Source organism: Calonectris borealis, chromosome 2 (assembly GCF_964195595.1).
Source record: "Calonectris borealis chromosome 2, bCalBor7.hap1.2, whole genome shotgun sequence".
NCBI lineage: Eukaryota > Metazoa > Chordata > Aves > Procellariiformes > Procellariidae > Calonectris > Calonectris borealis.
In genome coordinates, this window is record NC_134313.1 from 100,640,334 (window position 1) to 100,656,488 (window position 16,155).

The 16,155-nt window shown below is 43.0% G+C and overlaps 1 protein-coding gene across 9 annotated transcripts in view; it reads right to left on the reverse strand.

The window, feature by feature from the left end:
• The window catches only part of JARID2 (jumonji and AT-rich interaction domain containing 2), a 227,696-nt gene that overhangs the window by 119,608 nt on the left and 91,933 nt on the right, over window positions 1–16,155 (reverse strand). For all 9 annotated transcript variants that reach the window (XR_012672497.1, XM_075142767.1, XM_075142759.1 and 6 more), the window contains one exon: window positions 10,024–10,159. Coding sequence is in view for 4 of the 9 variants with exons in the window: in XM_075142759.1 (XP_074998860.1) it covers window positions 10,024–10,159 (136 nt within the window). In the remaining 5 variants the exon portion in view is untranslated. The remainder of the gene's footprint in view (window positions 1–10,023; window positions 10,160–16,155) is intronic.

Here is a 16,155-nt window from a genome sequence, read left to right on the forward strand (position 1 = left end):
CATGTCAAGGTGCAACTTACCTCTAACACGTCTGTTTACACACATGCACACAAAGACTAGGAAGAGGCTGAACTGAAACATTTTTAAGGTTCACCGCTACTGAAGCTAAGTGAGGGATGAGCGAAGGAGAAGAAAAATGCAATTAAATGTTGGTGTGGTTTTTGGGCATTACTCAGGACGGCTGGCTGAGGTCAAATCTTTTGCAGGAAAAGTGGCTTATCTCCTGGCTTCCCGAATTGCACCAGAGGTCAGCTGAAAAGGTTTCAGGAGTTTGCCAGCTCTGTCCCTCTGTGGGATCCTTGGCAGATTGCTCCAGCTGGGCTCCTTCCAGCTCTTCCCTTTTTACCATTTTAGCGTATAGCTTGAATAAAGAAAACAAGATGAAGGCTTTCAAAGATAACACAGTCTTTCACAAACAGATGCAGAACAAAGCACAGGAAATTCAGAGCAAAGTAAAAAATGAATGTTGTCTGTTCAAGGCTTATCTGGAATGAGTTAGCCTCTTAGTGGACAGATCTGAAACATCACATAGTCCCTACTGCAATTGCAACGCTCACCAACAGTCTTGTAAGGGGAGAAAACAGGATGGATAAAGGTGGAAATTCAGCAGCCTTTAGCTCTCGGAGCTGGAAACTCCTTCAGATGTACCAGAAACAACACTTCCGAGTCAAGCTTGTCACTGTCATCCCCTGTCGCCCTAAGCAGAAGGCTTCTACATCTACACCTTTGATTGGACACACCCTTCACAGTATTGAATTCATTTAAATTGGGAAATAAAGGACATCAAAGGCAGGTTACTGAAAACGTGTATTCATCTAATTCTGGATACAACATCACATTAACTGCATGTAATAAATCTGTGCTAGTCAGACACAGAAAAAAGATTTTAAAATGCATGCACATTTATTACAATGTAGAGCAATCTGCTATGACTAAACAGTATACGTGCTAAGCTATATTTATTTTCCGGAAAACATTCACCCACAAGCGCTGGGAAGTATCTGCTATGTGATGAACCTCTCATCATCATCAGTTATCAAAAGACAGCAGTTATTTCAGAACAGTTTCCTGGAGATTTTAAATCAAAAAGATCCAACCGAAACCAAACCGAAATGTGGAGGCATGAGCTCAGAATGCGGAGCAATCTCCCAGGCTGTTATAAGCTGTGAAATGAACGTGACTAATTCCTGAAGAGTTTTGTTGCTCAAAAAGGCGACTGATTTTCTTGCTTTTCACAGCAGAAATTCTACATTCAAACGTGGGTTGATGACACCTAAAAATAATGTGATATCAATCTACTGACGTTTTCAGTTTACTCCACGTCACTACGAGGATCCTGAAATCCATTTCAATTGGCAACCCGTATGCTTAACAAGTCAAAGCCTGGGAACACAGGTAACGGAGGGTATTTGAGGTGAAGAGTAAGGTGCGTTGGCAGCTCTGTCAGGCAGGTTGCAGAAGTGGCTACTGTGCCCATCAGCAGTTACAGCCATATGTCACTAATCTCTACTTTTTCTTTTAAAACCACTTTACTGCCAGGGTTGACACGATAAGGTTTACAGCACACATGACATCTGCTCTGATTAAACACAGCCTAATGGCCTTAAGAACATCCTGCTGGACCAAATAGTTCTCAAACTCTTTCCACTCTTTCAAACAACAAGCCATTTCTAAAATGCCCCCCCTCATCAAGGAAAAACTGCTGTGGAGGTTGTAAGACACAAGTCAGGCCCTTTAAGACTGAAAATGTGTTCTCTCTAATACTCTGAAAGTGCTCCACAAAATGTAGTCTTGCACTAATAGCTCAAAGCTATAGCGTAAAAATAATTAGTGAAAGCCTTATTCAAAGCTAAGCAGAGACAGTTTCAGAAATACAGTTCCCTAGGACTGACTACAGTAAACTCTATTACACAGACTGTGTGTATGACTGAAACTCCTCTCTGCTTTTACTTGTGACACTGATTTTATTTCCTGTTGCATTCCTATTTTCTTAATAAAATAGAGTATGATATTTCAGTGACTGACTTTTTCTTTCCCTGCTGTTTTTCTGCTTATATTCCTTATTGTCTGTCCTTCAGATTAGAAACACTAGTTATTTAATGCACAGCTTCCTTCTGGCAATCATGGGCAATGGGGGAGCAACAGGAATACTGAAATTTAGACCCTCTCTACAACAGCAGCTACGTACTCCAACCTGCAGACCTTTGGTCTCCACTAAGACATTTTAATAAATACTAAAATAATAATAATGATAAGCATTGGGCATCAGACAGACAGAAAGAGGTAAAGTACCTTTCTCCCCCGCTCCAAAGCCTTCTGAGAACTATTGCTCTTAAACAGAGAAGCATTGTGCTCGCTTTTTCTGAGCATACTGCTGGATTGCTGCCTTCATCTCCACTTTGTGTCGGCACTTTGTGCAAGTTTTCCATTCCTTTCGATAGCGTGATCCACCAGACAAATCATGCTGTGGAACTCCATCATTTACACCACCTTCAACAGCTGTTTAATTTTGTTTTGATTTCTACATAAACCACAAGTTATCTCTTCACCTCCTCTTAACACAATTCAACAGCTGGAGAAAGTGACCAGCACCAACCACCAGTTCTCATGTCAGCAGATCACTGGCATGAACTTCATCCACCCCAACTTGTCAGTTTGAAGGACAATGCTCTAAGCCGACCTCTCTGGTTTTTAACATCCCCCAAAAAATCTAGTCATAAAAAAAAAAATTATTAACAAATTTAAACTTCTTTATCTGCCAACCAAAGAATGGTTGAGTTAGATGCACCGCTTTGGATTCTCACTTAATATTACAGTCAAAAAAGCAGCTTTGCATAAGTTATGTCTTACTCTCATTTCTAAAATAAGCAAACTAGAATTGACAAAAGGTACAATTTTTTGACAGAGCTGGCAATCCTACGAGGTAAAACCACCACCATCCTTTTGGCTGCATATGCCAGCCAAAAAGATGCCAGGGTGCAAATTTAGGCTGGCTGGCAATTTTATGGCTGCCAAAGACAGAATGAAGCAGTTTGCTTGTCCACACTCAAGGGTGCTCTCCGGACCGCTGATACAAACAATAAATCCATAGCAGCAGCTATGCAGAATGACCCTGAGTCAAGGAAAACAAAGTTGTTGTCCCCTATTGGGGTTAAGGCAAAGTTTTGGTTCATGGACAGTCTACGCAATGAATTTCACCACTATATCAGTGGTGGCTTGGGTTTTTTTTAAAGAAATACATAAATCTAACACCTACACTTGTGAAGCACTTTTCAATGAATTTTAAAGCTGCATCTTTTTTTGCTCCTACTTCTGGCAACTGTTGTCCATTCTAGCATCTGAGGCTGTGGTTAGACGAGACGACTGTGCCAATCCTACAGCCGTGGTTAGACAAGATAACTGTGCTAAACGAGCAGCTTGCTACTATCAAAGTCCAGTCTCCTCCTCCTCCAGCTTTCAGTCAAGGTACTCTGGCCCCTCATTTCCACCAAATGATCACTCAGTGCTCACCCAACCTCTTGATGAACCTGTGTAGTTCATTAAACTAGAAGAAAATTATTTCTTTTTTTAAATCATTTTTCTGGGCCAGTTTTCTGCCACTTTAGTATGCTAAACCAGCTACACTGCACGGGCAGACAAATGGCAGAGCCAGCACAAGATAGCAGGTGAAAGGAGGGGGACCAGACCCATCAGCCACTGCTGAACTCTTTCTTACCTTTCCTCACCTTATTTATTTTAGACTTACAATTACTCAGTCTCCTACAGATTATGCATGCGCCTCTGCAGATTCTTCATTGCCGTTTTCATTTTCCATTACCTACAATTAGCAATATGCAGGGAGGGAAGATTATTTTTAGAATTACTTTAACTAGAAATGCACTCAGGGGCAATGACAACTCTTTTTAGATGGCCATGAAATGAAGTTTTAAGAAAATTAATTACACAATTCCTCTGTTTCTCTGGTTAAAAAAATATCCACCTCTGTTATGTTTGAGAGAAAATGAGATGATGGGTGTCCTGCAAGAGAAAAATTTCTGGCAGTCTTGCCGAACGCTGAAATTGTATTAAGACAGGAGCACAATTTGGACATAATCAAATTGGGTAGAGATCACTGAGGGCGCAATTTGGCCTGCAGAATTTTTGTAAGTGGTGATGATGGAAAAGGCAAAAAGAGCCTGTGTCAGCCGATGAACAAGCAAGTCCCTGGCAGGCTCGAAAATGAATTCTGTTCTAAAAAACAAAGAAAGGAAAAGAGATTTGGAAATTTTCAATGCAGCCCAACCCCAACATCCTGTTATTTATTTGTTAATCTTTAAATTCACTTCACAGCGAGCACCAAAGTGAAAGTGATGTTGAGTGCCATGACAAATCTGCTCAAATGCTTATTTTCTGAACCTTTTAGTTGAAAACATCTATATTTAATCACAGTTTAAAACTAGCCAAAAAGGCTGTTTACTCTGAATGTAAAGGGGAAATACTGCAAACTTGAAAGAGGTATTTCTGTTTCTTTAAATGCATTTTAAAAATCCACTTACACAGACAAGGGTCCTTGGCACACTTACAATCTTCTACTAAAGCTTAGGAGACAGACAGACACTACCCACTGTCAACAAACATAATTTCACATCACTGATGGAGTGAAAAGCTCCCTAGACAAATGTTAGCATAAAACCTTCTTCCAGTATTTAATTGCAGCCTTCAGAAATAAGAGAGATGAAGTTACCAGTATATTTGAACCATCACAGTGAATGAACAGGGCTACTCTCTTGTTCAAAATTAAAGGCTGGGTGATGGTCCAGCCTACATGTCTGCACTAAGGAGGAAGTAGGTGCACACTGCTCTGGGCACGTAGGGGCGCAGCTGAGACAACAGCACTTCCCTGAGGGCTGCTGTGTTTTCATCTGCCCAAGTGGGAAGAGAAAAGACATGGCCTCAGCCCAGAGAAGATGTGGTTGCCCTGCCGGCAGCTGCTGCCACCCCCACATAGTTGGCTTTTGGCAAATAATGCACGGCACTGAGCTGAAGCACCCAGCTTAGCTGTGTTTAGGCATTTCTATCACGTCTGTCGCAATTTTTACGCCATGCCTGGGGTACCATCTACACAGCCAGGGAAAAGAGGTTTCACCAAGCTGGAGCTGGATGAACCCAGCCCCACGCCACCCTACCACTGGGCACCTTCGTTTCGACACGGCCCGCTGGGAATTGTCAACAGAAACTCCTGTGCAGCGAGCAGGAAACACTTGAAAATCCATGCAGCAGTGACAAAAATAGCTATTTCCAGATAGCACTGCTGCCTGCCCCAGCTGGCCTGGCCAGCCAGCGTGGCAGCCAAGGGATGGGCAGACCCAGGCGTCAGAGCAGGCTGCTGCTGCTGCTGCTGGGTCCGTCACCACGGTCCTGCCACAGGCTGTCTCAGAGGCTCCTGCCTCTCTGTGCAGAGACTTTTCAGTTTTGGAAAAATCAAACCTCCAACAAAAGTCACATTAGCTTTGTGTGGCTGAGGGCAGGAGCAGACCAGCACAAGGGAGGAAGGGGCACCACAGACATCCATGCACCGACCACCACCTCCATCAAAGTGCTGACATTGTTCCTTCTCTGTTTAAAGAACACATATGAAATAAATAAATGACTTTAAGAACCCTAAATGTAAGGTGAAATCTCTCAGAATAGCAAAATTACATATTTTTACTTATCTCTTTATTTACTAAATGAGCAAGACTTCCAACTTCTGCCTTGAACCAAAGCATTCCCTCGTGTACATTTGATTTACCAACTAGACCATGTTTGCTACAAGCTTAGCCTAGCTGGCATGTTTGAAAATTGCCATGACACCCTCTAGGACAAAGTATAGCTGGCGAAAACGCACTATCTGCTTGAATAATTCTAACGTCTGGTTTGTCATCTCTGTAAATTAACTAACGACCTTAAACAAACAAGCAAACTTTTTCCGTTTACGAAACGCTAGCATTCTGTATCACAAATTTCTTCTTTATTGCAAGTTTTGAAAAACAGAATTAAAAATCTTATGTCATAAAAATTTGCTTTATGATATACTCTTTTGAGGGTACTAGATTTATTCCCATAAACAGAACGCAAGCAATAATTACATCTTTCATTGCCTTTTTTATAGCCTTATCTCACATTCTAAGCTACACATGAAGAAGACAATTTCCCAAGGGAATTAGTTTTCTTTTAGACAAGGATCTCTGAAAATTGGTATCACTATTCCAAACACCAATCCCTATTCTTAAAATCCTAATGCAAATGACAGGCAGCAGTAATCAAAATCACTAAAGAGGTCCCTCTGGGTTTTCCAGCGCATGACCTTGTTTCCATAATCAGAGTTCCAGTATCCCATTTAGGGCTGCAGAAGGTTTCGTGACAACCTGCAGCAGCACCTCCTTCAAATTTTATATTGCCACATGCTGGAAAGGAACACGTAGCAAACAAAGGCATGCTGTAGGATGTCATTCTGTACTCTGCAAATATCTAGAGTCAACGTAAACACACATGCAATATATCCACCGATACAACAACCATAATACACCCGCTCGCCTTTCTCTGAAATCCTTCTAGCTGGGAGTGGGAAATAAGAGTAAAGAAAGCAGAAAAACAGTTAGGATGAAAAATAACTGGCAGCACAAACATGTGAGCAAAAATTAGCAGGTGAAAAGGAGATATAAAAAAAGGTAGGAGTAAAGAGACCTGCAAACACACCACCACCCCCAAACAAAACCCCGCTACTTTAATCAGAATCACCTAAGTAACAGGGTTTCAGCCACAAACTGAAAATGGCAGGATTGTTTTCAGGATAACAAATGCCTTTAATAGTGAGGCAGAGACAGCCAAGGTATTACAATACATCTAATCTCCAAATGTAATTTGAATTTTTATTTATTTATTTATTTAAAATTTTATTTTTCTTCTATTATTCAGAGAGGCATGGAAGTTAATTGTCTCTGTGCCACCACCAGCACATCTTAGAGCTTGCAGAAACTTTAGTACAGGAAAGACTCATGTTAATGAGTTCATCTCTCACATTTAAAATGAACTCGCTTTTCGCACTATCAGTCAAAGAGGCACCATTATTCCAGCTACCAAATCATTAACGATACTACTGTACTCACCAGCTGAAATACCATTGACAATCATTTTCATACAAGTTTAGTTGTAGCTCGGCAAATGCTGGCAAAGCAACTTTTGTAGCATGTTTATGCAACTTCAGCCACTTCAAATCCATAAAAACTTCTTAAAGACACCAGTTGCAAGGGGCTGGTGCATATTTTACCTTCCTCTGTTGCCAAAAGCAAGTACTTTCCACTGAAACACATTACAGGTTGCAAGTCTATAAATAGATAAATTTAAGCAATGACAGTTATAAAACCAGAACAAAGAAACTCACTCTGCACTACAGATGGTGGCACTGAGATCAAATCCTGCTACCTAGTTGTTCACGGTCCCCTGAACTCTCAGAAGTGCGTGAGACCAATCCATGCTTCCACATTGAGCAGGGAGCTTGGAGAGCCTGAACTCCGCTCAGACCCCTCCTTTCCACTCCTGGAAATGGTTAAATTTGCCAGGTACTGGAAGGTGACCTATTCAATTTTCAACAGCTGAAGGAGCAATACCCTTTAGAGTTCACTAGGGAGAGCGACAGGGTTGTGCAGCACAAACCCTACACTTTCCTTTACGTTTGCAAGACAAAGCACCCTAACCAGAATCCAAGCCAGGGGAGCCCAGCTTTACAGAGGCACTGAACACATTTAACTTCAAATTATTTCAGCTAGATTCCCCCCATCCCCCTCCCCAAGAGCTATGGGTGCTTAATATTAATAAAGAGATCGCTCACATAAAACTGTATTTAACTGCATGCTACCTTTTGGAGTAACACACAAGAAACACTGGTTGTGGCCTGCATGTTGGAACAAAGGACATATGCAAGGAAATATTTTTTTACTCCAACAGTATAAAATCATGGATCTAAGGCTCACCCTTAAAATACTACATTTGCCTAAACTCAGAATAGCCTGGTAATTTCTTAGGATGACCTGCTTTTTCCTCAGTCCACAGAGACCTGTGGATTTGAAAATACATGGCTATATTTTTTTAAAAGATGTAATGAACAAATTGTATGTTTCAATAGATTTTCTTAATGTCACCGCACAATATCAATCCTCCTCCTCCCTTTTGCAAATCTTTTTTCTCTGTATAATGAAACATTCTTCCAAGTATCAGTGGATAAAAAAAAGCTTTTGGACAGTGATGTTGAAATAGAGTAGCGCTGAGACAGGACATTTAAAGAATCATTTAGCAAACAGAAAGAGTAACACAGAATATCATTCTGGCTCAAAAAAACCCCAAACCTAAACAACTGATCACCTATTTCTGTGAAGGAGAAAAAGCACCGAATGCTACAGCTCTCAACGCGAGAGGCAAGCTCTGAAGACGCGACCCGTGCTGCTGCCAGAGGAAGCCAAGTGGCATACTCCGCGTCTGGTACCTGCATTGACGCAGCATTCCCAGCCAACTCACTTTTCATCTAAGCTGCCTTTGGAGAAACTAGACACCATAAAAACCTCAGTCATCCTGTAACCTGGCACACCATCAAAGCCTCCTAACACACAATTACTGTGCTTCACGCCTTTAGACTTTTTTCCTTTGACTAAACAAAACCCCCACAATGGAATAAGAAACTTTCCAAGAGAAATTGTGTTTGACAGAAGATCAATGATGCAGAGGTGTTGGAGGGAAAAAAGCCAGCGCTGTTTTGTGTACACCTCCAAGCTTATTAATGGCTTGCTGCTAAAGCTAGATGCCCCTTCCCATCAGATCAGTATTTGATATTATTACTGAACTCAGAAGTCTGAGGTCTTCTTTAATCACATTAAGGAGTTTGCAATTGCTTACGCGACACAGTAACTTTACCATGCTGTAGTTATCCAGCCATTCCCCTAGGTTTTTGCCTTGTTGGCAATAACACTAAGTGAAAACGCAGTGAAATTTGACTCACCATGTCAAAAACACAAGCTACATATAAATATGAATAAGCTACCAAGTAAGCACCCAGCTGCTGCTTTAATGCATTAGCACATGTATAGTTATGCACATGCCTAAAAGGAACTGCCATAAGCCTCCATAAAGAAACAAATAAGCTCTTGTGAGTAAAGAGAAAACCGTAAGCCAGCCCAGAAATCTGAATCCTGCTAGTCATCACTTTCAAGGCTCAAGCCAGCATGACAAAGCCTTTTCAAGGAAGGGTCCTGTGTCAGGGAGTGAATCTGAAAGAGACACACTTTATATTCACCTCTCAGGACACCATGGCTTTTTTAAGCAAGCTTGTCAGGGAAGGAGGGGGTAGCAACAGATAATAATTGGCCAAAGGATTAAATAAATAAAATTAAACTTCTCTCAAGCCCCTGTCATCTACGTTTGTCTACATCTCCTTTTAAAACCTTTAAACAACTGCTCTGTGAACTGCTAAACTAGTGGAGTCCAACGTCCCAGCATTCATCCCCTAAATCTTTTTATGTAGGTCCTCTCTTTCCCCTCTGGACAACTGACAGCGTGGACTGAAATCACTCCAGAGTTACAGATGCTGGTTAGCCAGCTTCTTGCATCTAAATGACACAGAATTGGTAAATTCTGTTCAGCTGTCCTTCCCCAAGATAACTGAAGCCAATCACCTTTAAATGGATACCTTCTCTGTCAACATACTCAGCACATCAGGTAGCAGGCTGATCAGAGGAGCTTCCTTCTCTACCGAACAGCAGCCTGGCCCTGTCCTCCCGCCTGACACCCACCCTCCACCCTGATCCCCATCTCAATCAGTTGACAAGAAACTGAAACATATGGATTGTTCAAACAGGGCATTTTAAGCACTGCAGAAACAAGTTCTTCTGTGCAGATCAAAAGGGCACGGTGCATGCCAGATGGTGCGCTGGTCTCCTTCCTCGCTACAGCACAAGAACTGCATGGAAAAGGACTGAGTCCTTCCAGCCGTACAGTACTGCAGAGGCAGCTCACCGTTCACTGCCTTGAGGCTCCCGCTAATGCCATCGCCGTGCTGCCGCTTCTGTGCATTCTTGAACTCCTTCAGAGATAAATAAAGGACCTTCCGCACCACCCTCTCCTCTGACCAGGGAATCCCATCGCTGTCATCCTGAAGGAGAAGGAAATGGAAAGGAGACATTAGTTGCATGCATCTGAAACAAAAGCAAAACAAACAAAACCCAACAGCCTAGGGCTACACAGATTATTTGTAATTAAAAAAAAAAAAAAAAAGAAAAAAAGAGAGAAGCTTAAGAAAAATACTCTGTAACAAACTGCAACCTAAACTTGACCAGCTATAACAGAGAACAGAAACATAACTATTATCGTCAAATCAGAGCATTAGTTCCTCTAATCCTTTATACTGCAAACAGCAGTAGCCATGTACCAGGTGTTAGATAGGAGGTGAAACTTATTTCTTAAAATCCTCATAATGAATCCCTTATGGAGAAATTTATCACAGCCAGGAAGTGCTCTCCCAGATAATTAAGAGGAGAGGGGAAAAAAAAACATGCACTAAATTGAATGTTGCAGAAATTTAAGAGGTTAAGTTTTTGAATCAACTTCTCTTGTTGCCATTTTGGCCTTGGGTTGTGCCTCTTGGCTCAGGAGTTTTTTTTCTCTGGTTTAGTGATTTGCATTTATTGCAGTGCTACGATGAAGTTGCACATTGATAACAATGAATTTATTCTGAATTTATCTCAGCGTTAAGCGAAGTGGAATTTGGCCCACGGGGCATGTGTTTTCTACTTTATTTTTAGGAGACAAATGGTATATTGTCAAAAGGAATACTAGTGTGTGTCATATTTAGTACTTGCTTTAGTTAAAAGATTAATTCCCTGGAAAAGCATTTCCCTAAGGCCTTTAGCATTCAAATAAATTAAGTCAGCAAATTGATATAAAGACATAAGTGAGATCAGGTAAGTCATCATATTTTCATAAGCCCTGTAATTGTCCCAGGGTCTTTAAAAATCACTATTTGAGCATTCTTGCCCTTGAATACCTCAAGGGCTACATCACTGCCAAGCAAAAAGATTAACATTTTAGGCAGGCCTTATTTAGCTAAGTGTACCACAGCACACTGCCACACTCCACTGGAAACCCCCAAAAGCCCCATCAGCAATCCACGCCAGGAGGCAGGACAGTTTATGCCATCTCCTGTGTCAAAGAAGTGACCAACACCATGAACTTCAAACAAAAAAGCATAGTTTCAGGTGACCATTGATAGATTTTTCTTTGCTCCTCTAGTGAGATATTGGCATTCAGCTGCTGAACTGTGATCAAAAACTTCCCCCTCCCCAAAAAAACCCCTGTATGACAAATTACTTGGCCAAAAAAAAAAAAAAAAAAGGCAACACAATTAGTGCAGTGAAAGCAGCCGGCATTTTGGCAGCAGGCTGTGCATTTCGCACAAGGGACAAGCTACTATACTTTGAACAAGGCTGAGCTATGCCCAGGGAGCTTTAGAGTGCAGGCAGCTCCTGGCCAAGAAAGCAAACTTTGTAACCCAACATCCACAGCAACCAAAAAAAAAAAAAAGTCTCCAGGCAAGCATTTTAAAAGGACTAATACATCCAGTTATTTTGTCAACAGAGGTTTACACAAACAACTCCGGCTTACCATTTTGCTGCCAACACAACTTCAGCCCTAACCAGAAGCGACACTAAACATGAGAGGGTTGCAGCCTGCTCAATTTTAACAAAGCTTTCCCAAAGACGCCCCATTTACGTCTCCACGACTGGTAGGTACGGAGGGGAAACCCAGACAAGAATCCCACCGACAAGGGCCTGGCGGGATGTCACACACTTCTGCTGTCACAGAAACTACTTATTAAATCCTCAAGGGAATCACGCTCAGTGAGGAAACAGTTGTAAGCACCTCCGGCACCCGTCCATATTACAGACACAGGCCTACAGACACTGCTCACTCTCTTCACCAGCATTTGTACAAATTCCTAATATAATGGGCAGCAAATGTGAGGAAGAGGACAAAGAGCCCTCTGGCCAGGCACATTGCTCCTGACTCTGAAGCTTAGACGAGTTACACAGAAACCCATTAAGAGGCAACAAAACCATCACCCTGTATTTTTATATACTTTAAGCCAGGCATACTCAAGACACGTGTTAACGATCAAGCCCAGTTAAGGTAAGCCATACTCAGAGACATGCCGCTTTCCTTAGCCTCTGTCAGCCCGAGGCCTCTCTCCTGTGAAACAACAGGCCTGTCCTGAAGCCATGAACAAACCCCTTCCTCCACTAGACCCTGCAATCCCTGAGGAGCTGGAAGTTGCATGAAAACACCCAGCGGTTCCTGATCCCACTGGCTTTTTTATCCCTGCTAAAAATGCATCCAAAAAAATTAAAAAACAAAGATACGAATCCCACTTAAACCCACTTTGTCATGACAGCTCACTGCAAGGAGCACATGGCAGCGTTCACTGTTTCAGCAGCGACAGGGTGAAACCTGCTGACAGGATTGATCTTTAAATCGGCATGTGCCGACCAAGTGGCCGACTGCAGCGGGTACGTGACCTCTGGCAGGTATGACCCATGCCCTGGGACACGCCGGTGACACTCCCTCCTGCAGGAGGGGAGGAGATGATCACCACACACCAGAGGCCTCTGGTCTAGGTCACCCTCTCAGAGTGTTTCTGTGAACGGCCTGAAGTCACCTCCCTTTCCCCAGACAATGTGCTGGACACGCAAAAGGATGGCGTGCAACCCAGCACCCTATTTTCTGAGGGATAAGGCCACCGAGATGTCTTCCTGGTGCCAGTTGGAGGCTCCAGTCCTGCTGCAGGAGATGCTCCCACCTTCCCACCGGCCCAGGGGCTGCGTGGGCCACAGTGCCACCAGTGAGGAGACGGGTCCCAGGAGGCAGGAACGAAGACCTCCCTCAGCAACCCCTGAAGCAATGCAGTAACGTTTCAGACCATGCTCAATTCATGGAGCTGTAAAATTCGAGATGAACCATACTGGCTTCATCCCCCCTCTATAAAAGCAGCGCTGTCAACAGAAACACACATGGTGGAGCCTCTTCACACCAGAGCTCCCAGCAACCCAGTTGTGCCGAGGCTGCAGCCATTGTCCTGCCTACACGGTTCTGTTGTGGGTTTTCCCCACACCCGTCACTCGGCTTGAAAAAAGGTCCTCAAGTTCCCCAACACCGTGTTATCCAAGGTCAGCAAAATGAGGGGCTAAGCCACTGCCAACACCCGCATTCACGCAGCTCCATATGCAGGAGCAATAAAAAGGTTTCACAACCGTCGACGGCATCTTCCCTCGAGCCTGCGGCACAAAAGCAGCTGCAAACCGGAGAGCAGCTGACTTGGAGCCCAGCTGAGCTGCTGCTCCGCCGGCAACGCAGCTCCAGCTCCTGACACATTTAACCATAATTACATGGGTCAGATCGTCTCTGCCTCGTCACGCCAGTGGAGGGAGAGCCGCTGCACAGCCTGCTCTGCACTCACGCCGCCAACAACTGGAAGAGTTATCTCACTTTAGCAAAACATACACACACCCAGAACCATTTAGAAATATCCTCAAGTGAAAGCCTTGAGGAATTTAATCTATGTAACTTCTCAAAACCAAACAAAAAAAACCCAAACCCCTCAAAGGGACTGACTCGATCGCTGCCTTTAAATATTTCCACAGGGAGTAGAAATTTGATAATAGATGGCTCTTGAGGCTGGCAGAGAGGGGTATAATACCATCCAACAGCTGGAACTTGAATTCAGAAAAATGTAAGACAGAATTAAAGAACAATTTCTGCAAGTGTGCAAGTAATTAGCCATTGAAACAAGTTATGGGGAACTAATGGATTGTCCATTATTGACTTAGACCCAAAAAAGGACTGAATAACATCTTAAACTGTAGGTTCATCACTGCAAGCCCACAGCCTTCACTGTGCAGGTAGCTGAGATGATTTCTGCCTCCCAATCTGACAATAAGATTAGTTTATAAACTCAGTAAGAAAGTAACAGACACAAACAACCAGGGAAGCCCTGGGGCAGAATTAAGAAACAGAACTGCCTCATTTCCTTTAAACTGCCAAAAAAATTAATCATGCCACCTTCTTTGTTATGCCATTTCAGGGAACCACGCGTTGTACATTTATATCTGAACTTCAGCTACCAGGGCAGCCAAGCACCAGTTCAGCAAGTTCAGTCCGAGGGGACAGGGAAGAGGAGCACAACCTCCGTTTACCTATGCAGTACGTTCCTGCACAGGATGCTACCTCACGGATAGCAGGGCAGCTCTCTTTCGTGCTACCTGGCTGGCAGCTTGCTTTCAGCTCTACAATTGTAGAGGTGATGTTTGTAGAAAAGTGCAACAGGCTACTGCCACATGCTGCTAACTGGGAAGAAAAACACACACACACACACACGTGCACGCGCGCTTATGTTTTTGCTATGTGCATATTAAATGTATATAATATATTAAATATACAATACATATATATTAATATGTGTGAATACAAACTAAAATATATACATATTAATATGTAATGCATACATAAATATAGGTATATATAGCTACCTATAAATAATGCACATCAATATATAATGTGTATATATTTGCAATGAAATTAAAATGTGCACCACCTGTACCTTTCACCATTCACCTACAGTTTAGGTGCTTGTTCACTGCAGTTCGGCTGCCTAGCTTGCACATGTGGCCAGCATGCAGCCTTCCTATTTCTGAAGCTCTACTCAAATCTTCGGGGGAGGGGGGCAGCGGAAAGGGCAAAAAAGCAGGCAGAAGTGAGAGGCAAGGCTTCACGCCGCCTCCTGGGTAGATGAAATGTCAGCCTGAAGTCACGGGCGCTGCTGCATGCTGCTTTGCTCCACGAGACGCAGCAGAAGCATACGCGTACACATGACTCGTGCTTCTCCATTCATCGCCAGATACGGCATTCTTCAGCCTGGCCCGGCCTTGCCTTAAGCAAACAGAAGTCACAGTTCATGGGGGTAAACCAGAGCTGGAACAAGGGAGAATGCATGCAGCACTCCATGCTATTTGTTTTACTTTTATGTAAATACTTTAACAGCAGTGATGGTTTTATTTGAAAAGTCAGGACTTTGTAAGGTACAAAGATACTTATAAGCATGTGTGTTATGACTCAGCGTGGCTGGCGTGTTTCCAGCTCTCTCTTTGGGTCTTTCCCAAGCACGCATCTCCTGACCCCATTCTTCATGCCAGGTTGCAGAAAGCAAAACAACAAAACACAAACCCCCTCTTTTTTCTTTTTCCAGCGCTGCAGCCAACGCTCAGTTAAAATCACTGTGGCACCCAATGCCCTAAATGAATATGCTTTCATGGTTCAACAGCCCCCAGAGAGTCTTTCCCGCAGATGTAAGAAGGTCATTTTGAAGCAATGGGAAAAATAAACCGCAAGCTTCTACCCTTTCCTCAAGGATATTTTTGAAGGAGAACTATTTCAAAGGGTGGTTTTTTCTGTGTTTAGTTAGCAACAAAACAAAAATCTGTCTTTTGCATGAAAAACAGACAACACATTTTCAGAGATCATACAAATTACTTTTCAGCTGAAGGACCAAAATGGAAATGTTTGTTTACTAGATTCAAGACCTGCAACAGATTTTCGCCTTTTGGCTGTATATTATCAATGCAAAACAGTTATACCTGTTTTTCTCTAGAAGTCAGACAGACCTAACAGAAATTGGTGGAAAACCTAGATATGCCTTCCGAGGCTGAAAGAGATCTCCTGTGCAGTCTTGGGCGAGTTACCACTGCTAAGTGCAATTAGCATGCTTATTCATTTACAAAGCCCACTTCCTCGGTATACGTATGGCACGGCATGAACCTCATGAGAAAGTGCAAAGTCTTACTACTATATTAACACATGTACTTCCCCCGTTGCGTTAGCAGAGGTCTCCATTGTACTGCAAAGTCCCATCAACCTTCTCACCACCCCAAACGCACATCGTACTTGCACAGGAAAACCCCGCCGTTGGCCCAGTGCAAACTCCCTCTCTACATAACTTGCAGGAGCAAGTGGGCTGTTCCACGACCAGACGGCAGAAGCTCTTCTCAGCAGAAACTCCTAGCAGAAGTTTGAACTTCCAGGGTAACGATTTGAAACCAGACT